Raw genomic sequence first — 22456 nt, forward strand, 5'->3', positions numbered from 1 at the left:
ATACTTTAAGTGCAGAATATGAGATTTTTAATTCTTACAGTGAGAGTGATGCGAATACTACATGTCGTCTGACAATGTAGCCTAAAATTGCATCAAAGGTGATGGGGCCAGTGTGGCCATGATGGAGCATGGTGTTGAGCCGTATCCATACCGACCACATGCCCCACACCACCAAGCTGACGATGTAGCACACCACACTGCTGAGGGGGGTGCAGGATCAGACAATGAGATGGAAAATACGGACTGGTATTAAGTTGTACAGTTCATAACGGTTTTACTTCATTCACTTCCAAACTGTGCAATTAAGTTGCTCTATCAGTTACACTTTCAGGTCATCCTCGATGGCAAGGACTTTGTGGTCTGCACTAGTTCATTGGTTTTTTTAAATGTACTAGAACGGAAAGGGGTATCGTTCCTGTTTTTACATTGTGCACGTGTTTATTCTTGTGAAACACATCTGTACTTATAATCACCCCTTTTCTGTAAAGTAACAACTATGTAATACATATGGGTACATAATTATACATGTATACAGTCACTACTTTTTTAAAGGAGTACTTGAGGCCGATGTGTCTTGGAGGGTGTAGTGGCCTCCTAATACTGTGCCAAAGAGATGGTCAAACAAAATGGCCGAGACCGATGCAGGTTAACTTCATGTAGTCTGCTTCACGTTAGCACCCTTTATGCTTGAGAGAGCACCCATACCGCAGTGTGGGGTTATGCCTTCTCCGTCACACCACATCAAGGCAGCGCCTGGAGTGGCATGACACCCTGAAGTTGGGTCATTCCAAGGATCGGGCACCTCCTTCAAGTCCTTCTTGAATCAAACATAGACCATCCAATCTAGTTTTTCTTCCAATTAAGTGCGATGCCGAGTAGGTACTCAAGCACTAAGGAAAAACCCCACAACTTTTCTATGTCCACTGGTGGGACATCTCGGAAACATTGCAATTTCCCTGGATGAAATTTTGTCCAGTGGAGACAATTTCAATTCATTTGCTCCATCTGACATAACATTTTCTAAATCTGTTATTTAAACCAAATACTTTCCAATACGCATCTGTTGGGCCACTCAATGGTTATCTTGAAATGACCTAAATAACAAAACATTGAATGGGAAGAGTAAGAAAAGTTTCTTCCCCCATTTCCATTATTTCTTGAGTTGAGCAAAGACACATCAACTCAATACTGTCCACTTCTTGGCAAATGTTCATGTGGAATGCATATTAAAAGTGATTAAGACCTGTGCCACAACAGATCTTACATCTTGTATACAAGTCTCAAGGAAGATCTTTATAAAGCCCCACTTATTGAATTTGCAGCCTGTTATTAAAACTCTGTTTCAATACTGCTACAAAAATGGTATTCTCAACAAAAACGTCAGCTCATGCCACCATAGTCGGCTTATTAAGTTTTTTTTACTGACAAAAGGCAAGGCTGCTAACGTAGCATCTTACTTCAGTTCTGCCACCTGCATTTATAACAGAAGTGACTTTGGAGAAGTCAGGGCACATGACCAGCAGCCCAGAAACCAGTCACCAGTATGGCCTCCCACCTGACAACTGATTACCAAAAGCACTGCTTGCAAGGAGTGTGCCAAGTGTGTGCCATATTACAAAGTGTGGCAATATGGGGGGGGGCTGGGCAATGTACAAGTTACAAGTTACTTCCAAGTAGATTTGTAGTGGAGAAATCATGTAAACTGCACGATTAGTTCTTGGTAGAGTTTCCAATCCAAGTAAGCAAACTCACAATGCAAATAATTAAAAGCGGGAAATCCAGCCTGAACATTTGCCAATTGTGTAATTGGGTTCCTTTCTTTACAATCTTGAAATTGAAAGTACATTAAAACGAGAATATACTGTGTACTTGATTTGGTTGCCCAATGCTCGTTATCTTTGCCCACTCAAATGGACTTACTAAAGCATGAAGGAGCAAAAACCTTTTCATACTTGGTTGCTACCACTGAAGATGTTAAGTTAACTTCAAAAACAAATCCAATTACATTCTTCCAGAAGTGCCAGTGGTTACGTACTTGTAATAAGCCGTTTGCATGTTAAATTTGAATTAAATCTGGTGCACTCAGGTATCTGACTGCACATAAACATAACGATTTGAATTCCCCAGACTAAAGACACTGTTGCTATACCTCGTGATTCGGGGTAAACTTTCGCAAAGGGACCACCATCTCTGGAATGGACTGGTTCCCTTGTGCCCTTCTCATTCATTGAGAACAGTGTATGTAACTAAGCAAATGCTTGCCCCGAATCATGAGGTTTTAAAGCAGAATTTAGGTTGTTACATGTATGTTCACTTGAATTTAAAGAACTTAGTGTACCAGATTTTGGTCAAAGTTAACTCGCAAAATGCTTCTTAGGTGGCTTAGACAGTCAAAGCCCGAGACACTACAAATGACACTTGTCTGTTTGAGCAGCTAAATCAGTTGATAAACAAGGTGGTACATTGGAGAAATCCGTGTAATTTATCCCTGGACTGGTCCAAATATTCCCATGCATTTTTGACTGGTGGTGCATGACCCAAATGGCAACAAACATACAAGGCTGTGCGGCCTAGCATAATCACTATCCTAGTACATGTACATGTACATTCAAAATCTAAATTTCATTTCCAACTTTTTGGAGAGGAAAGGGTCGAGTCCATCACATGCATATGTATTCTAGGTCAGACCAAAGATAATGTTCTGTTTTTCTTGTAGCCTTGGATTTTTCATCTTGTAGTCCACTGTACATACACATTCTGGTACCAGTACATTTTAGACAGAAGTCTGCTATATTCACAGGGTAAGGTGATTTACATACATGTACATTATATTACACTGGAATGATTTACAAGTAGGATGCCTGGCCCAGACTTGGCTTGGTTTTTTGGGTGAAAATATAACCAATGTCACACTGTAGCTAAATGCTGCCCAAAGACTGCAACACATGAAAAAGGAGAAGGGAAGAGGAGCTTTGCGTCAAGAATGCGACTGGCAGCTGCAGTAACAGCGTCTGCCAAAATGGGGAGTGAACTGATCACTGCATCGTGAAATCTGCCCATAAATGGTGAGGGATTCTCTATACAAGATGTAGATCTTGTATATTGTGATGAGGTTGTTGCCAATATGAAACGGCAGGTTCACCACAGGTGGATCAGAAAGTTTTTGAGAGTCGGACACTGTTGGGAAAGTAAAGTAAAACAGATATGTATTATTTCCTTTTATAGGAAGATGACGACAAGGTGTTTGATGGTCGTATCCCCCCCTCCGTCACTGACTCCACACCATCTCCACCCAGCCTGGCTCCCACTATGATTGTGACTCCCCTGCCTAGCCCTGCTACTGTGGTGCTGACTCCTCCAACCAGCCCCGCCCCCGTTCCCATTGCCCCGCCATTGAAACCACTCGCGCTCGATGACAACCTCTTTGCAGAGGTGACCATTTTGTTATTTGCCCTTGTAGCCATGTACATCAATGGAATATTCAGAGGGTTTGTTGGGAGCAGATGCAAGGGGTGCATCACCGATCACCCCTTGCAAACTCCCGGGGGAAGAAGTTAATGAGTCGCGGGGAGACATGCAACAACCCGTCCGTGGGGTAAACACTAAAAAATAAAATTCGGGGTTGAGAGAAAAAGTTTAAGGCAATGATTTTGACGCTGTAGTTCAAATGAATATTTGATTCGAAAGGTAGCAGATCGAGAGATAAATATGGAGAGCAAAATCCCAAACTGTCGGCCTACACGATTAATGTATCTGGCCTCCGAAGTAACGGAGCGACAGCTAGCTGAACTGGCTGGTAATCTCGTCAAAGAACAGGACGAATCAAAGACGAAACCGTGGGAAGAACTTTTGATGTCTCTCGGTCTTTCCAGCGCCGATTTATTTAGGCATAAAGAAGAAAACAGATTTAATTTGTGGGGGCAATGTTTTTACGCCTTGGTGCAGTGGAAACGGCGTTATTATAAAGAAGCCACGATTGAAAGACTTCTCCAGAGTGTCAACGATGTAATATTTCGATTGGAGCCTATGAATTTTTATACCCGAAGTAAAGTTTTAAGGGGTAAAATCGTTTAAGGTCGATCAAAAGGAACAGAATCTATGTGATTTATTTTTTAGAATTTGACGTCATGCTATGTCATGTCAATAGAATGATAATCTTTTTGTTGAAAAATGATGAGTCATCCTCTTAAGAATGACATCACGCGATATTACGGGCTATTGCGCAATATCTCACTCAAGAAAATGAAATAATAAAAGCGAGTGGAACATCGTGAAAGTGGTATTTTCTGGAAGACGTTCAATCGCGAAAGATGGCCGGTCATCAAACACACGCCCCTTGGTCCCCCCAATGCAACGCATTGCCGTCGTGTAGACCCACGCATAGTTGGGATATGGCCGGCAGCCTTAATACTGTCTCTGAATTTCGTCAAGAAATGGAACAGGCCCCCATGGCTCACGTGCCTTTGGAAGAGGGATCGAGGAAAAGAGCGTTGCTTGAACAAAGAATGACTGCACCACTAAAACCTCCAAAAATATTAGAGCCCAGCCATGGCCCCCGCGCAGGAGCCACCAGTCGCCCCTCTACATAACCTGGCCCCCGTTCCCGTCGCCCACCCAACGAGGACCTCTTCACGGAGGCTACGATCTGTCTGTATACACATGTAGCAATGTTCATTAATTTAATGTTTCCTAGTTTTATTGCAAGCAGATTTGGGGGGTGTGCCATCGACCACCCCTCACAAACCCAACACATATGTATCATGGAGGAAAAAGAAACTCTGCTAGACTGGTTTTTAAGGGACATGTTGGAGGAGCTGTGTGACGATAGATTTGAAGAGTGTATTGATACATGGGTATACGAAGTGCAACAAAATCAGGAATTATCTTTACACTACGCGCATTTGGACATGGCCATTCTTGACCTTTCCACATTTTTATGTTTTGAGTTGCAGCAGGCGGAAAAATTAGAAGCGTTGAGACAATTTATTTTATAGAACTGGGGGTTTCTTCAGGGCTGTCGACACAGGGTTCCTCCTTTTTAACTTCTTTTTTTGCTTTGTTTTTTCAAGTAATGTATAGTTAATGGTTTGAAATGTGTAATGTAATTTGTGTTTGAAATAAAATGGTTGTTATTGGGAATAGTTTGCGTCGCTTGTTTGTATTTTGGTTTGGGTCAAATAAGAAAAATAATTAATAAATAAAATTAGGCAAAGAAATAGATAAATAAATCAAAACAGAAAATAATTAATGAAGGAAATAGTCAAGAAATAGGTAAATAAATCAAAACAGAAAATAATTAATGAAGGAAATAGTCAAGAAATAGATAAATAGATCAAAACAGAAAATAATTTTAAAAATTAGGCAAAGAAATAGATAAATAAATGTGTTTTGAACTGCGGCAGGCAGAAAAATTCGAAGTACTGAGAGAATTCATTTTAGTCCAAACCCGGCAAGCCCGGCACCTGCAGCTTCACAGAGCCCGGCAGTCAGCCCAGCATCGGTCAGCCCTCCGCCACACAGCCCCGCTCCGGCATCTCAGGACCCACCCGCTGCAGCTGAACCCGACGCTGATAATGTATATGCGGAGGTGATGATTCTCATGTTTGCTCACGTGGCGAGATGTATTAATGTCATTTTTAGGGATTTCGTACAACGTAGATGTGGGGGGTGTGAAATCGATCACCCCTCACAAACCCAACACATTTGCATAATGGAAGGCAAAGAGTCGCTACTCGACATGTTTTTAATTGATATGTTGGAGGAACTCTGTGTCAACAGGCTTGAGGAGTGTATTGATAGCTGGGTTTTCGAGGTAGAACAAAATCAGGAACTTTCGTTGTATTTTAGGCATCCAGACATGGCGATTCTTGACCTTTCGACATTTTCATGTTTTGAGTTACAGCAGCCACAAAAATTAGAAGTACTGAAAGAATTCATTTTACATGATTAGGGTTCTTCAGGGCTGTTTTTCACAGGGTTTCTCCAATTTTACTATGGTGGTGGTTTTTATTTATTTGGTTTGTTTTTTCCTCTTCTTGAAGTTGCCTTTATAAAGTTCTTTTTTTTTCAAATCAACCGATGTATGGGTAAAGTTCAAATGTAAGTGTAATGTTTGCGTTTAAATGATTTTGTTTGCAATAAATTGGTTGTGGTTGTACTGTGGAATTCTTGACCCTGCTGCGTTGTTTTATAAGTGTTTGTATAGTTAGGGTTTAATTTTGAAACTTAAATAGAGAAAACAGACAAATAAATTCTGATTAATAATAAAGATACATCAAGGAAATAGACAAATAAGTTATATCAGCATCGCCATCTTCTGTATCAACATTATCAGCATACCATCATCTATCATCATGGCCCAGAAGTTTTTTCGCCCCAACTTTGACACTGAGGAGGAGTGGGCGAGACTGGAGGCCCCATGGCTGACGAGGACCCTATGTGGGGACAGGTTGTTCCTCAGCCCGCACCTCACGCATCACCCGTATATCCTCCCAGTTGGGAAATGGGTAAGTTACGTTCGTTATCGATGCAACACTCTCGTACGACCGTCTGTCATAAACCTCGCGGCTACCTACGTTCCTTCCGTACGTTTATGACTTTATTCATTTCTTGTCACATGCAGATATTGAACAAGCCGATTTGGTTGGAATGGAGGAGGCGGAAGTCGTCGATCTGACCTCCTCCGATGACGGTAAGTTTCGTTCGATGTACATGTGCGTGTATTTAGTCATCTTTGTCTCTGTAATGCCAGTGATGTTTCGGAGAAATACAAACAGATTTTTATTATTTGGCTTTATTCATTTCTTGTCCCACGCAGATATGGAACATGTCGAATTGATCGGAATGGAGGAGGCGAAAGTCATCAATCTGACCTCGTCCGATGACGGTAAGTTTCGTTCGATGTACATAATGCCAGCGAAGTTTCAGAGAAATAACAACAGATTTGTGTTATTTTCTTTTCTACGCAGACGACGACGTATTTCTGCCGCCGTCTCCACCCGTCGCCCCGGCAAGCCCAGCCATGGCCCTCGCACAGGTGCCACCAGTCGCCCCTCTACATAAACTGGCCCCCGTTCCCGTCGCCCCGCCCAACGAGGACCTCTTCACGGAGGCTATGATCTGTCTATATACGCATGTAGCAATGTTCATTAATTTAATGTTTCCTAGTTTTATAGCAGGCAGATGTGGGGGGTGTGCCATCGACCACCCCTCACAAACCCAACACATATGTATCATGGAGGAAAAAGAAACTCTGCTAGACTGGTTTTTAAGGGACATGTTGGAGGAGCTGTGTGACGATAGATTTGAAGAGTGTATTGATACATGGGTATACGAAGTACAACACAATCAAGAGTTATCATTGCACTACACACACTCGGACATGGCTATACTCGATCTTTCAACGTTTTTGTGTTTTGAACTGCGGCAGGCAGAAAAATTAGAAGTACTGAGAGAATTCATTTTAGTCCAAACCCGGCAAGCCCGGCACCTGCAGCTTCACAGAGCCCGGCAGTCAGCCCAGCATCGGTCAGCCCTCCGCCACACAGCCCCGCTCCCGCACCTCAGGACCCACCCGCTGCAGCTGAACCCGACGCTGATAATGTATATGCGGAGGTGATGATTCTCATGTTTGCTCACGTGGCGAGATGTATTAATGTCATTTTTAGGGATTTCGTACAACATAGATGTGGGGGGTGTGAAATCGATCACCCCTCACAAACCCAACACATTTGCATAATGGAAGGCAAAGAGTCGTTACTTGATATGTTTTTAATTGATATGTTGGAGGAACTCTGTGTCAACAGGCTTGAGGAGTGTATTGATAGCTGGGTTTTCGAGGTAGAACAAAATCAGGAACTTTCGTTGTATTTTAGGCATCCAGACATGGCGATTCTTGACCTTTCGACATTTTCATGTTTTGAGTTACAGCAGCCACAAAAATTAGAAGTACTGAAAGAATTCATTTTACATGATTAGGTCAGCCCATTTCTGGACAGCCCGGCTCCGTTGCTTATAATAAAAAATAGTGGATGAGTCATACAGGGTGTGATGGTATACTGACTGGCCCACCAGGCAATCCTAAGGTAATCAAGGAGTAGGAAGCTATAATCCCTAGACAATCGGACGTAATGGGTCTGGGGCGATGCTGGCTCGGACAATAGATGTTGGCCGACCCGGGCTAAAAGCCTGTTTGTGTATTTTTTAAATGGATACACGCCGATAATGAAAGCGATACGACGCACTTCTCTTACAATCCTCGCCATGGCTGTTTGTTTCGCGGATTTTATAATTCTAGAATAAGGATGGTCGCATGAGCGTCATCAAAGGGGTGGTATGACCAAAGATGAGGGTAGGGGGAAGAAGTTAATGCGTCGCGGGGAGACATGTAACGACCGTCCGTGGGGTAAACACGAAAAAAAATAAAATTTGGGGTTGAGAGGAAAGTTTGAAGGCAATGACGTCGTAGTTCAAATGAATATTTGAATCGAAAGGTAGCAGATCGAGAGATAAATATGGAGAGCGAAATCCCAAACTGTAAGGACGATCCAGCACAATTTGACCGTGGACCTCAACAGAGGAAAAGGTCACATAAATATGTATAGAAATACATATGTATAAAAATATAAATAATAATGAGATGAATAGTCATAAAGCGATGGAAGGAGGCGTAGGGTGAAAAAAGGTGGATTGACCTTTCGTATAGTATAATATAGTGTACAAATAGAGTGATACAGAGGGAATATAGGGTAAAAATATGAAATGGGAAGGTGGTAATCCCTACACAATGGACGGCATGGCCAGCCGGACTGACAGCGAGATAATCCCTAGACAATGGACCGCCAAACTGGCAGCGAGATAATCCCTAGACAATGGAACGTAATGGGTCTGGGGCGAGGCTAGCTCGGACAATGGACGGCTCGGGGCGCCAAAGGATGGAGCCTTGGATAATAGTCGGGGTAATTCGGAAGACGACGCGCTTGGACCGCGGCTTTTTGTTCGGACGGGTTTAATGGGATGAGCGTCATGAAAGGGGTGGTATGACCAAAGATGACAGTAGGGGGAGAAGTTAATGCGTCGCGGGGAGACATGTAACGACCCGTCCGTGGGGTAAACACGAAAAAATAAAATTCGGGGTTGAGAGAAAACGCTTAAGGCGATGATTTTGACGCCCTAGTTCAAATGAATATTTGATTCGAAAGGTAGGAGATCGAGATAAATATGGAGAGCGAAATCCCAAACTGTCGGCCTACCCACGCATAGTTGGGATATGGCCGGCAGCCTTAATACGGTCTCTGAATTTCGTCAAGAAACGGAACAGGCCCCCATGGCTCAAGTGCCTTTGGAAGAGGGATCGAGGAAAAGAGCGTTGCTTGAACAAAGAATGACCGTGCCACTAAAGACCCCGAAAGTATTAGGGCCAGCGGATTTACTGTCTTACGCCAGATTTAAATTGACGGAGGGACGCCATGTTGTAAGTTGCCTTACGTAAAAATAAGGGATGATCACCAAGTCAAAAAGAAGGGCTTTCCATTGGTTCCCGGTCGAGGGATTAATCTTACCGTGACGGAGTGGGAGTGCCTTAAGACAATGATTCCCGAAATTGACGCGGCCATCGAGAAAATTCGATCGTAAGTTGGCGGGAAATTTCCTTGCTACGAACAAAGAAGAGAAAAATGGATAAAAGGGGGGGCAGAGCTGGGCCTCCAGATTCATCTTGCTTCAACGCCAACGTCAGCACCATCAGCACCACCAGCGCCATCAGCTTCAACAGCAATAGCGCCGCCAGCTTCATCAACATCATCACCTCTCTGCTTTCTCAGCACCATCTATCTTATACGCCATGGCCCAACAGTTTTTCGGACCCAAGTTTAACGCCAAGGAGGAGTGGCAGCAGTTGGACGGGGCCCGCTCAATGGGAAATGGGTAAGTTACGTTCCTTATCGATGCAACACTCTCGTACGACGGTCCTAACATTCAATTTGGAATACGTTTCTTCCAGTTTCTTATGGCTTTATTTCTTGTCACACGCAGATGTCGAACACGTCGATCGGGTCGAAGACGGAGTGATCGATTTGACCATGTCAGACGATGGTAAGTTTCGGCGTTCGATGTACATGTGCGTGTATTTTGTCGTCTTTGTTACTGTAATGCCAGCGATGTTTTAATACAAACAGATTTGTATTTGTATTTCATACGCAGACGACGACGTGTTTTTGCCGGCAAGCCCGGCTCCTGCTTCAACAAGCCCGGCACCCGCTCCACCCAGCCCGGCACCCGCTCCACCAAGCCCGGCACCCGCTCCACCAAGCCCAACGAGGACCTCTTCACTGAGGCTACGGTCTACCTCTACACACACGTGGCAATGTTTATTAATTTAATTTTTCCTCATTTTATAGCAAGCAGATGTGGGGGGTGTGAAATCGATCACCCCTCACAAACGCAACACATATGTGTCATGGAAGACAAGGAAACGTTACTAAATTGGTTTTTGAGGGACATGTTGGAGGAGCTGTGTGACGATAGATTTGAAGAGTGTATTGATACATGGGTATACGAAGTGCAACAAAATCAGGAATTATCTTTACACTACGCGCATTTGGACATGGCGATTCTTGACCTTTCCACATTTTTATGTTTTGAGTTGCAGCAGGCGGAAAAATTAGAAGCGTTGAGACAATTTATTTTATAGAACGGGGGTTTCTTCAGGGCTGTCCAAAAACGTCTGTATGCGCCGCCCAATCCACCCTCTAAATTTCGGTTTAAAGTGGGAGATACGGTTCGAGTCAGTAAACGGCGGCTGACCTTTGAAAAGTCCTACCTCCCATCCTGGTCCGAGGAGATATTTACAATAGCCAAACGCAGTGGGCGGCAAACAAGACCCGTGTACGCATTAAAAGATTATAACGGTGAAGCTATTCGCGGTTCGTTTTACGAGGAAGAATTGCACTCCGGGTGACTCCGGTACAGAACTTTTCAAACGTAAAGCTATAAATAATTATATCAGTGACTTAGTCAGGTTATAAATGTTTTAAATTCAAAATTAATTTCAAAATGTGAAGAAGGCCACTTACCTGGGAATTTTGCTTAACTTACCACATGATGAGGCGCTCCCCAGGCAAAAGTAACCAAAAAAGTAGAACTGAAGTCTTTGTGGAATTATAATGGAAACCGACTAATTTGAAATAAATTGACAAGACTAGAACAATCTCCATTCCAGACAAAACATGATATTAAAATCAAAGAATTGTGACATTATATTAATCTGTGCCTCCACTGACACATCAAGTCTTTGTTTCGATTCTAAAACCATCAGATGTTGGAGCGCGCCCAGTCTGGTACCCAACTCCACAGGAAAGTTGAAAACTGGAAACTACATGCTCATGTACATGTATGTCTACCATTTTCCAGCTCTGAACTTAAGATTTTTGGATGCGTTCAGATCTACTTTTTTGGCTGTTTTGACCCATAACACAGGAAGGAACTGACTGAAGCACTACACTGCCATCAAGCTTGGAGAAGGCAGGGAAAGGCTGCAATATGTGGTGCCAACTGCATGGGGGGTCTGTCTCTGGGTGGACCATCTGGGAGGAATGAACTTTGACCCGACCTCCAACACCCTGGTAGTCCAAGGGTCACTTCTTCATGGCCAATGCCATGCACAGACCTCTCCACTCATGGGAAGCATCTACATACGTGTGCAAGGCAAGAAAATGCAATGAAACTTTGAGTAAGACTTTCGAGAAGTTTGAACACAACTCCTGGAGTAAAACAAAACTTCAGATGTGAAGATTAAGAAATGCTGAAAGCCTGTCAATCAGGTGAAAGAACCCTGCCACACACTATGTAATGCCAAGTACCAGAGACCAAATATAAGTTCTGGGTAATTCCAGAAATTAGGGGTCCAAAAGTGCGACACTTTTGTGTCCCTGTTACATCTGACCTATGTCATCTGACATGGAAACATCACCGGCATTGATTTCAAACTATTACTATTTTGGGGTAGGTAATTTGCATTAATTCATCACTCTTGAGAATTGAAAATGTGTTCAGAATGTACAAAACTATGTTAGATGTACATGTAACAAGAATATGAAAAAAATGGAACCCTAATTTCTTGAATTACCCCTCTTTCAGTTACATGGGATCTGGTCCAACAGGATTGGTAAAAAACTTGGGGCACTTTTTTTAAACATGTCAATGTGATTCAGTATGCCACCATGCCAATAAGTAGATACAGTAAAATCGCGATACCTCAAATCTCTGGGGAATGGACAATCCGAAATTGGTCAGAGTTTACTGTACATTGGTGGCCAATATTGGATTTCAAGTTGAAAAGGCGTTCGGGTTTGGTGAAAAATTATTAACGAGGGATGTACTTTTTTTCTCAAAACTGGTGGATGTTCTTTTCTTTGGACTGAAAACCAAGGCTTAGTAATGATTTTCTGAAATCGAAAATTTCCAAATTGGGGACAGTTGGGAGCAGGTAACAATTCTTTTGATGGGACGGGCATTTTTTGGGGCCGGGTGTTTGGTTAAAGAACACAATTTTTATTAGCTTCCTGAGGGACTTAGGTCTTGGGAATTTTTAGGGGATCAAACAAAAGATTTCTTTTGTTCACCACTGTCCTAAATATCGCGAGCTGCCACAAAGACTTTCTAGTATGTGAACCAGAAACACCCACTGTACGTCTCTCTTGTGGCATGATACACAAACGGCTTGATTTGATGAGGGAGAACCACAGCGCTGTACTACTTTACACGAACAAATTACAGAAGCAAATTTCAAAATTGAATGGACTGATTGATGGACAGGCTGCCTTCAAAGAAGCTTCAACTAAATAGATTACAACAGATTTGCAGTTGGCGCGCAAAAATTGTTCGTATTATGCACCTTTTTCTGTCATACAAATAGGAATGTGCACATTCCCAATTCACTCAGGGCTGGCACAATATGCTTGTCTAAATTGAAGTCTCGTCTTACCCGAGCTCATATTACCGGATGTCAGACAACTCGACCTTTTGCCAACTCGACTTCAAAGTTCAAACAACTCGACCATTGAGACAACTTGACTTTGACAGTGAGACAACTCGACCAGTGAAATCTCTTCACATAATACAGACGTTACCCAACTTAAGATTGCAACTCTACCGGTACATAAATCTTCAAATTCCAGTGGTCGCCGTCCACCTTGTGTGATAGAGATAACCATCAAAGCATATTTTCTAATGAAAATTTTCCCAGTTTAGAAAAACTTGATTCATAAATAAAAATTCCAATGAATTAAAAAAATAGGATCTTGTGAAAATTTGTTCAGTTTTCGGCCAGTTTTAATAAAATGCACTTTTTAAAGTCATTTTGATTAAACAGACATTAGATGTAAAAGTTATATGACTGTTGAGTATGAAAAAAGTATTCGGGATCAATCGTAGTGAGTGACATACATCGCCCCATGACTTATATGTCATTTTTTCCCATGCTACCCACCGAAATGTCAAAGTGTGAATCAGAATTCTGGCCAAAATTCCTTTTACAGAAATTTTCCAAGAGCAAGTTTTGTTGAACAAGAAGTTTACATTTCACTTTAACCCTAACCCTACATAATACTACAAATTACTGCTTGTAGTAAAATGTAGTACTGAGCGCTGTCGCTTGTAAGAGGACATGACTTTATTGTTCTGTGAAGCCATAAGATACAATAGATAAGACAATGTATCATATAGTGCTGTGGCACTATGAATGCATGGCTTTATTGTTCTATGTACAAGTAACAATGGAAGTAACCTAGTCAGAAGTAGTAATTTGTAGCGCTTGGTCCTTCAGGCTCAGACTATTACTTAGTATTTTGTAGTACTGTGCAGTGTAAGCCAAGCAATATGCTTGGCGGTTGGGGTTAAACCAAAACCTGTCTGAGAATAAAGAACTGAAGGACAACACCGAGGAGATAGGTTTTTATTTTGGTCTATATGTGACGCACTCCTGGAAAAGTTGATATAAGTCACACCATGCATTTACGAGCAATGACCCGCTCAACGTTGGATTAAAAAAACCCTTTTTTTCTGACAAAATCATTGAAAATACTTTTAGTCCTTGTGCGAATTTTGAAGGTGGTTGTGACACAAGAACATGTTGGTTGCTGAGATTTAAATGCCTACAACCCACATCAGAGCCACATATTTCAAAGCCTGTTTTCTCAGTTTTGCAATTTCAATTGCCTGGAACTAATTAATATGCAAATATGTCATAACTCGAGAACGAGAAAGGCTACGGAGCTCTATCATATACAAAACAAAAGCTTACAATGTGGGCTTTCCAGTCATGTAAATAAGTTTATTTTGTTTTTGCAACTTATATCACCTTTTCCTGGAGCGGGTCACATATGTAGTACATGAAATTCCATCCCAACATTAAGGCATACATGTACATGTAGAGGTATATTATTTTCAGCGTGGCCTCAGTAGACGACTGCGCTGAGCGGACAGCGTCCCAATGGATGAATTGTCTCAATGGTCGACTTGTCTCTCAGTTTTACGCAGACGGTTGAGTTGTCTCAACAGTCGAGTAGTCCGAAGTCGAGTTGGCAAACGGTTGAGTTGTCCTGACCCAGTATTACCGACACTGGACTGTATTTCACCGTTATTTCTTTGCTGTTATTTTTACTCTCAGGTACCAAAAACGATAAGTTTTACCTAACTGGTCATGCGTTCAAATCCCTCCCAAAGTCAATCTCTTTGTTCATCTTGACAAGGTATTTATCAGAGACTTACCTATATCAAATGTGACTGATGCATCTCTCCTCAGACAACTATCTCCCATGGTAGGCAGCTACCAAGGAACATCATGCCTAAACGCCGACTCCAAACTTGGAAGGAATTCCTCCATGCCCCAAGCTGCTCTAACCTTCCTTCCAGATGGACTCCGAGCCAGCCGCTCTTCACCGCTCCATCCTTACTTGTGCAGCTGGCCTTTCAAGAGCCGACGATCCACTGCCAGGGCAAAACTCTGCAAGAGATGATATGAATAGATCCTCCTGAGCTTCCAATAGCAAGATGCGAATCAATTCTGGGAAAAAGAACTACTTGGCTGGCATTGAATAGAAGCCCGGAGGACCGAACAGAGCCTGGGTTCCATTCTCTTAACGAGGAACAGCTGATGGTAGTCTGCTTTTTGGAAAGCAAGGATTAGGAAGACAATGGAGAAGGCTGGGCGTCAAGATGAAGGTGCCTGAAGGCTGAAGGGACTCAGGGGAAGGAATGTGGAGAGAACTGGGCCAAGGAAATTGATTGGAGGGTTGGAAGGGAACAATAGCTGCGCTGTGACCAGAGAGTGGACCAATCAGCTTGTCTAGCACATTAATTAGGCAGCCTCAGAAGCAGGGAGATAATAAACATTTGGTGCATTCCTTGTCACTACATGTAAATTAACATAACAAAAGCAGCCTCTGCCTTGGCAGGAAGCAAAGGCTAACCTCTACTGGCACTAAGGATAGCACAAAAGGTTTACCCTGCTTTATCCCAGGAGTACAAAGCTTTTGCCCTCTGATGTCCAGTTGGAGAACATACATAGGGATCACAAGGCAGATTATCATAAAAATGGACTTGGAGAACTCCATGTGCTAAAAGGAGCTTAATTGAAAGTTATCACAGGATTAGATACATGCACAATATGGGGTAGATGGGTACCCCCCCCAAATGTCCAATCCCTATACACACTCTAGACTACTGTTACCTACTGTAACACATCCCCCCAAGAAGTCTGTTAGGAACTCCTGAGATTGGGATCAAACAATGACCAACACAAAGGCGGGGAGGGGGTTCTCTGGGCCCCCTTTCTTGCATCATATGGAGGATTAGCTTAAGATTCATGGAAGGCTGATCAACCCCAAGTGCCCTAGTGAAAATAAAGCCGCCGACCAGTACACTCTTTTAACAACCCATGAAGTTCAATGATAAAAAAACACGTCCTTATGCTTACTTGCACCCATTTGATGCACCATAAGTGGCAAGAGCGCCCCCTCTATTGTGTCTTTTTTGTGTCACCTCATGCACATTATTTTCAGTATTGTTTTTTGGGAAAGTTGTACAGATTGGCTGCAGTTACTTTACACAGGGTCTTCACAAAACAATTTGCTGCAGTTACCTGGCACCAGGATCTCCCTTGTTTGGATTCAAAGTTACATATTTCCATTTTTAGTCAATAAAACATGGGAGAAAGTGGTAAAAAGCGCACAAGACTTTCCATTTGACACATTCATCACACTTTCTGTGATCTATACCGAACATCCAAATGTTGGTTAGTCTGTACTGTGCCGTCAAGTGAGAGTTTCTGAAAACGTGTCAGAAACGCTGTGCATATAACCATACCTAGGTAATTATAGCCATTGGTAAAACTCAAAACCCTTTGGTTTGAAGCACTTTCCAGAAATTTCTTTATACTTTTTAACCCTCCTTCAGTTGCAATAGTCAGAAACAGTCAAAAATGCCTTCCACTTGATTTGCCCCAGTAGCAGTACACAGACACTATGGGAATTTTGACTGATTTTGAGTAATAGGATGACTGTGTCAAGAATGCATCTTTGCATAGGAGGGTTAATAAAGAAGCAACGTGTTCAAACTTGTGAAAAGTACAACGTGCACTATGTATACTTCTCGAATATTCCATTTTGGTATCCATAATGTAGTCATGTACCTGTAGATGTACGTGTACTCATATGAAAAATATTCTGTCTACTTGTACTCACGGAAATGCACTCTACGACGACAATACATGTACTTATAGAGCCTCATTGCTGTCCGCATTTCATAAAATTTCATATACATGTACAATCGAATCAAAGCTTCTAACGTTCTGGATTTGCAAACCTGAGTTCATTGGCCACAAGAGGCACGGAAAAACCGGAACTTCGTGGGGAGGAAAAAAAAAAGCAGGACAGAAATTGAAATAAGGTAAATTGAAAAACACAGGTGCAATGTCAAGGCTTTGAGTAAAATCTTTCTATTACATGGTCCCTTTCAAACACACACCACCAGCATTTTAGATGTAGCCACTTGAACCCTAACCCTAAATAGTACTACAAATTACTAGTTGTAGTAAAATGTAAAATTCAGTCCCGTCGCTTATTGTTCTCTGAAGCCATAAGGTAAAAAAGAAAAGACAATGTACCATAGAGACTTACAGTGCTCTGGCACTATGAATGCATGGCTTTGTCGTTCTCTGTACAAGTAACAATGGAAGTAACTTAGCCAGAAGTACATGTACATGTAGTAATCTGTAGCGCTAGGTCCTTCAGGCTCAGACTACTACTTAGTATTTTGTAGTACTGTGTAGTTTAAGCCAAACAATATGCTTGACGGTTAGGGTTAAACCTTGCATGACGGGTCTATGCAGCACAATTACATTGCTAAAGACCTTTTGTGGTTTTCCTGCTCCATCTGAATTTCCATCTTCGCGAACACCTCAACGTAGCGTTGAGCAATAACACTGCCAGCATTTTTTTTTTCAAAGATTTTGTTGCCAACACCCTCAGTCGTAGACCTGGACGATTCTAATTGTTTTCAAAACAGTATGTTCCTCTTCAATTAACTAAAACCCCAAATACAGTACATGTACAGGTTGCATGCATTGAAGAATATTGACATGAACAAAAAAGTTTGTCAGAGAAAAATTCACCACATTGGCAAGAACAACTTATCCCCAAGACCGAACAGCCCCGGGATGCTATGGTTGCAGCACTGCATATTCCTGTAGCTCAAACCAATCCCCTGTCTAACTTGCCCACTCACTAAAGAAGTGCTTTAGCAGCTTTTTGTTCAACCCTAACGACCCCAAACCTGCCACACTCCAACAGCAGGTTTTGTGAGGTTTGGGACCGAATCTGATGAACTTCTTGTTGAATCTTGTGAGAATTGGGATGAAAGGCCCAGGGAGATGGTGTTGGATTCTGTGCGAGTTGGGACACCCAGGGTTCATTGTGTGCAGTGTCTGGCTTGCTGTACCAATTGCTGGACTATGCTTGATTTTGTCAGGTTTGGTACTGTTCAGTGCAAGTCATCCTATACTGCATAGACCCATCCAGACCGTATCACTCAAATCCAACGGGCTCATTCTGTTCGAGTTTATCTGGTTTCGTACAGTAACCTGCATGTACATGTACAAGAACATTGACAGGTACATGAACCTATTGGATTTTGTGAGGTTCAGTCTGCCATCTGGTGCAGGAGCCTAGGGGGGTAGGGTTAAGGAAAATCTGGCTCTAGACGTTCAAGCACTTCCCACGTAACAATAAATGGCCCTCATTGGGTTATGTAACTTTTCATAACCAACAGTGGGGATTATGATCCCACTGGGCATTATGTGATATTTCATGGAAACTGTCCACAAAAAAACATGTATAAACACTACATGTATCTTGAAAGCGATAAGGGATTTCTTTCATTTTTGGAACATTTGTAGAGGGCAGCCAGTTTTCTCACCTCATAAATCTTTTGACTATCTACATGTACCACTGAGGATCATGCTTGCAGAAATATGATTGAAGCCTTATATTAACTCACAGTTTCATACATGTACCTTATGCGGCCAAGAACGGTTGTAGGTCAACTCGATCGTTTACCAACTCGACTCCTGACCAACTCGACCATTGAACCAACTCGTCCGTTGACCAACTCAACTTCAAAGTCGAGTCAACTCCACCATTTACCAATCTATTAAACAAACTCTTTCCTTGAAAAATAGATATTAAAAGGGAAAAAATAAAGATCGGATCGGTTCCAGATCGCAAAAATTATGGATGCTAATTTGGGCTCAATGAACCCCTGAAATCAACTGAAATGCAATCAATAATTGAACTTGTGCCAATGAGATACATGTACTCCAAAATAATTTTCCCAATTTGAGAAGCACGCACGCACGAACCCCCGAAATCTGTCACCACACTGTGCGCATGCACAGATCACATCACGCACAGTAAAACGAATTACATGCGCGATCCAGAACTAGGAAAAATGCATTCCTTCTATGCCCTGTCCCTGTTGCACCGTTTGCATGGTCGAGTTGGTCGAGAGTCGAGTTGACGCGAGTCAAGTTGGTGAACAGTCGAGTCGACCTGACACCCCAAAAACTCACCACGCATTGCATGCAGGCTTGGCAGCCTCGTTTTCAGGGAGCCCCGAAGAGCCCTCCTTATGCAAAATGAAGGGGCAGGAAGCTGCACATTTATGTTGTGCAGGCAGTGCAAACTTTAAACAAAATGGGACATTAAATATTGTACTTTATTTTTATTAAGTTGCTGTTAGTTTTACTCTCAGGTTCCAAAAGTGAAAAAGTTTTATCGACAGGTAAACTGGTCATCGATTCAAATCCCGCTCTAGACAATCTCTTTGTTCATCTTGATGAAGTATTTATCAGAGACTTACCTATATCAAATGTGACGGATGCATCTCTCCTCAAGCAACAATCTCCCGAGCAGCTACCAAGGAACATCATGCCTAAATGCCGACTCCAAAACTTGGAATTTCTCCATGCCCCAAGCCGCTCCAATCTAACCTTCCAGATGGACTCCGAGCCAGTCGCTCTTCACCGCTCCATCCTTACTTGTGCAGCTGGCCTTTCAAGAGCCGACGATCCACTGCCAGGGCAAAACTCTGCAAGAGATGATATGAATAGATCCTCCTGAGCTTCCAATAGCAAGATGCAAATCAATTCTGGGAAAAAGAACTTCAAGCACAATGCATGTAAACAGCTGGTGTTAAATCATGGAGGTGGTAATAGCTCCGTGGTTAAATAGAAGCTGGAAGGATCAAACAAGGGTGGGCTCCATTTCGTTAACGAGGTACAGCTTATGGTAGTCTGCTTTTTAAAAAGCAAGGATTGTGAAGACAATGGAGGAGGCTAGGGATGCTGGGTGTAAAGATGAAGGCGCTCAATGGGAGTCAGGGGAACAGATGTGTGAAAGGAGCAGGCTGAGGCAATGCACAAGAGGATATGAAAGGAACAATAGCTGCACTGTTACCAGAGAGCCAGCTTGCCTAACACATTTTTATAACACATCCTCACAGGGCAAGAGCTTTGGATCATATTGGTATTGAGTTAACCATTCAAAAAATCAAACAAACTACATATATACATGTCTATAAGGAAACTGACTAGGTGCTCATAAATGATTAGAAATATGAACAAAGAAATAGACTGGAGCGGGATTTGAACCTGCGACTTCTGGAATATCGTACTGGTGCTCTGCCAACTGAGCTATTGAGCCCCATATTGTTTTTGCAACAATACACTCTTCAATACATGTATACCATAACCCCAAAGGGTGTTAAATACAGTAAGCTCCGTACATTGAGGAGGTGAACAAAAAGTTTTGTCTGAGAAAAATTCACTACTTAAACCCTAGAATATGTCAAATGACAAGAACACTTATCTCCAAAACCAAACAGCCTCGGATTCGATGGCTGCAACATAGTTAACCTACAGCTATGTACTAGTCTCACAAATCTCACTCACTCACTGAAGCTGGCAGCTCTTTGTTTAAGGAAAATCCTCTCTAGGGCATTCAGGCACTTTCAACCTAACAATAAACCTACCACTACCAGTAGATGGTCCTCCATGGTTATGTAACTTTACATAACCATGGCTGAGATTATGGTCCCTCTGGGCATTATGTGATATAAGGAAAGTGTCCATAAAAAAAATGCATCTTTAAAGCAGTAGGTGAAAATATTATTACACCCCAACTAAAATGTTTGTCCAAACTACAGTTGGGACAGTCCCAACTGCAGTGCCGCTGGCCCAACTATTGTTGACCAATTTCTGTAGAAAATTTCCCAAGCTTTTCTAAGTTAATAGCATTTTTATGCATCTCACACTTGACACAATTCATCTAATATCGCACTTATTTTGTGACATGACACTTTAAACAATATGACTTCGGCACATGCTGGGCACATGCACACTGGACCTCTGTGCTGTAGTTGGGCCGGCCCGACTACAGCACTACAGTTGGGACGGGCCTATAGTTGGGGCTGATGCTATAGTTGGGGCATAACAAAAATAAACTGATGCACTCCCATCTGTGTCTTCTTTTGGTCCTTTCTTTCAAGCCAGCAGGGGGAAAAAGGAAAATTCGGAATTTCGGGGAAAAGTGGCATCTCTTAATATACTTAACCTTGATAAATTGTGGCCAGAAATAGTCCAAAAAGTTAGAAGCTGAGTTTGTGCACCGTTTGTTTAACAATCTGCCGGCCGGTCTGACCAAATGTTCGATCAATTTGAAGGTCAAATATTCAGAGTAAATTATTCAATTTTACTCAGCCCTAGAACTTTTCATACATGTGCCCTCTTTGGTCATTGCAGGTAGAACAAAGAAAGCGAAAACATACAAGTCCATAAATCATCATTTCCACTAACTACAGGGTGTAGTCCACGAATTCAAGCCTCGTTGAAAACAGTGTAAAATCAACATTCTTCAGGGCTCAATAAAATGCAAGCCAACATCCCTGAGGTTTGTCAAACAAAAATGGAATTATTCTTTGGTCCCTAAACTTTCAATTTTTTTCAGTTTTTGAGGGGGTTAACCCATGAAATTTTTAATTATTAACACACGCAAAACAACCCCCCCAAAAGAAGACGTTCCAAAGTCTGTGTTTAGCCATTTTTCAAGCAGGCTTGGGCGAATCCATGCTGGAATCGGGTAGAATCTATTCAAAATTGAGAATCGGAGTCGTGATCATAGGAGCGTACTTCATTGAAGCTCACCATAAATGGTGTGCTTCTATGAAGTTAAAATGTCCAATTTAAACATCTGTAATGATAATAAATCTTTTGTGTTTCTGATGCAATAAAAGAGGATAAGTTTTAATGACACGTACGAGTGTTTAGGTACCAACTTACAAGTGCATTGTGCATGTAATCTCGGGTATGCTCAACATGGCATTCGCACACATTATGTAAAAATTGGAATCGATTCCCAGTGGAATCACGATTCCTGGACAGAATCAGCATCAATGCCAAAAATGCTGGAATTGCCCAACACGCCAGCGCAGCCGAAAGCGTGGCACTTGTTCGGCATTTTACAAACGAGGAGCCTCTTCTGCGCAATCGACGTGCCCGGCTATGGCAGGCTGGGAACCACCGGCGGTCAACTCAACCTGTGATACCTCTGCCCCGGTTACTGTTCCTCACCGCGTTCTGCCCGCGCCCGTGTTTTGAGTAGTACGCCTAGAGAGATTCCGTTTGACTAAGCAACATCATGCAAGCCTTTATTTCTACAGCGAGCCCGAGACATGCTTTGGTCATAGCAACCTGCCTCTCTAAAATGACTTTACCCTTGGCTTGCTAACTTTAAATGAACAAAAACAGGCCTAAATATGAGCCCATTCACAAAGCAGGCTACTCACCGAGTTAACAAGCGCCAAAACGTGTTCATACTTAGTACAGTGTACATGCACAAGCAGTCAG

At 42.4% G+C, this 22456-nt stretch overlaps 1 protein-coding gene and 1 long non-coding RNA gene across 2 annotated transcripts; both read left to right on the forward strand.

Annotated features, from left to right (window-relative positions):
* Positions 1 to 224: 224 nt before the first annotated feature.
* LOC147798522 (uncharacterized) lies at positions 225 to 6252 on the forward strand. The gene is made up of 2 exons (XR_015425803.1): positions 225 to 3065; positions 3226 to 6252. It is a non-coding gene; the product is annotated as an uncharacterized LOC147798522 (long non-coding RNA).
* Positions 6253 to 9239: 2987 nt separating this feature from the next.
* On the forward strand, positions 9240 to 10900 carry LOC147798523 (uncharacterized). The gene is made up of 3 exons (XM_087138659.1): positions 9240 to 9924; positions 10033 to 10092; positions 10201 to 10900. The coding sequence occupies exons 1-3, from the start codon at positions 9675 to 9677 to the stop codon at positions 10377 to 10379; spliced, it is 489 nt and encodes a 162-aa protein (XP_086994785.1). The 5' UTR covers positions 9240 to 9674; the 3' UTR covers positions 10380 to 10900.
* Positions 10901 to 22456: the final 11556 nt, after the last annotated feature.

This window comes from Acanthaster planci, linkage group LG07 (genome assembly GCF_054643075.1).
Source record: "Acanthaster planci isolate LZ-2023a linkage group LG07, COTS_SCS, whole genome shotgun sequence".
Lineage (NCBI taxonomy): Eukaryota > Metazoa > Echinodermata > Asteroidea > Valvatida > Acanthasteridae > Acanthaster > Acanthaster planci.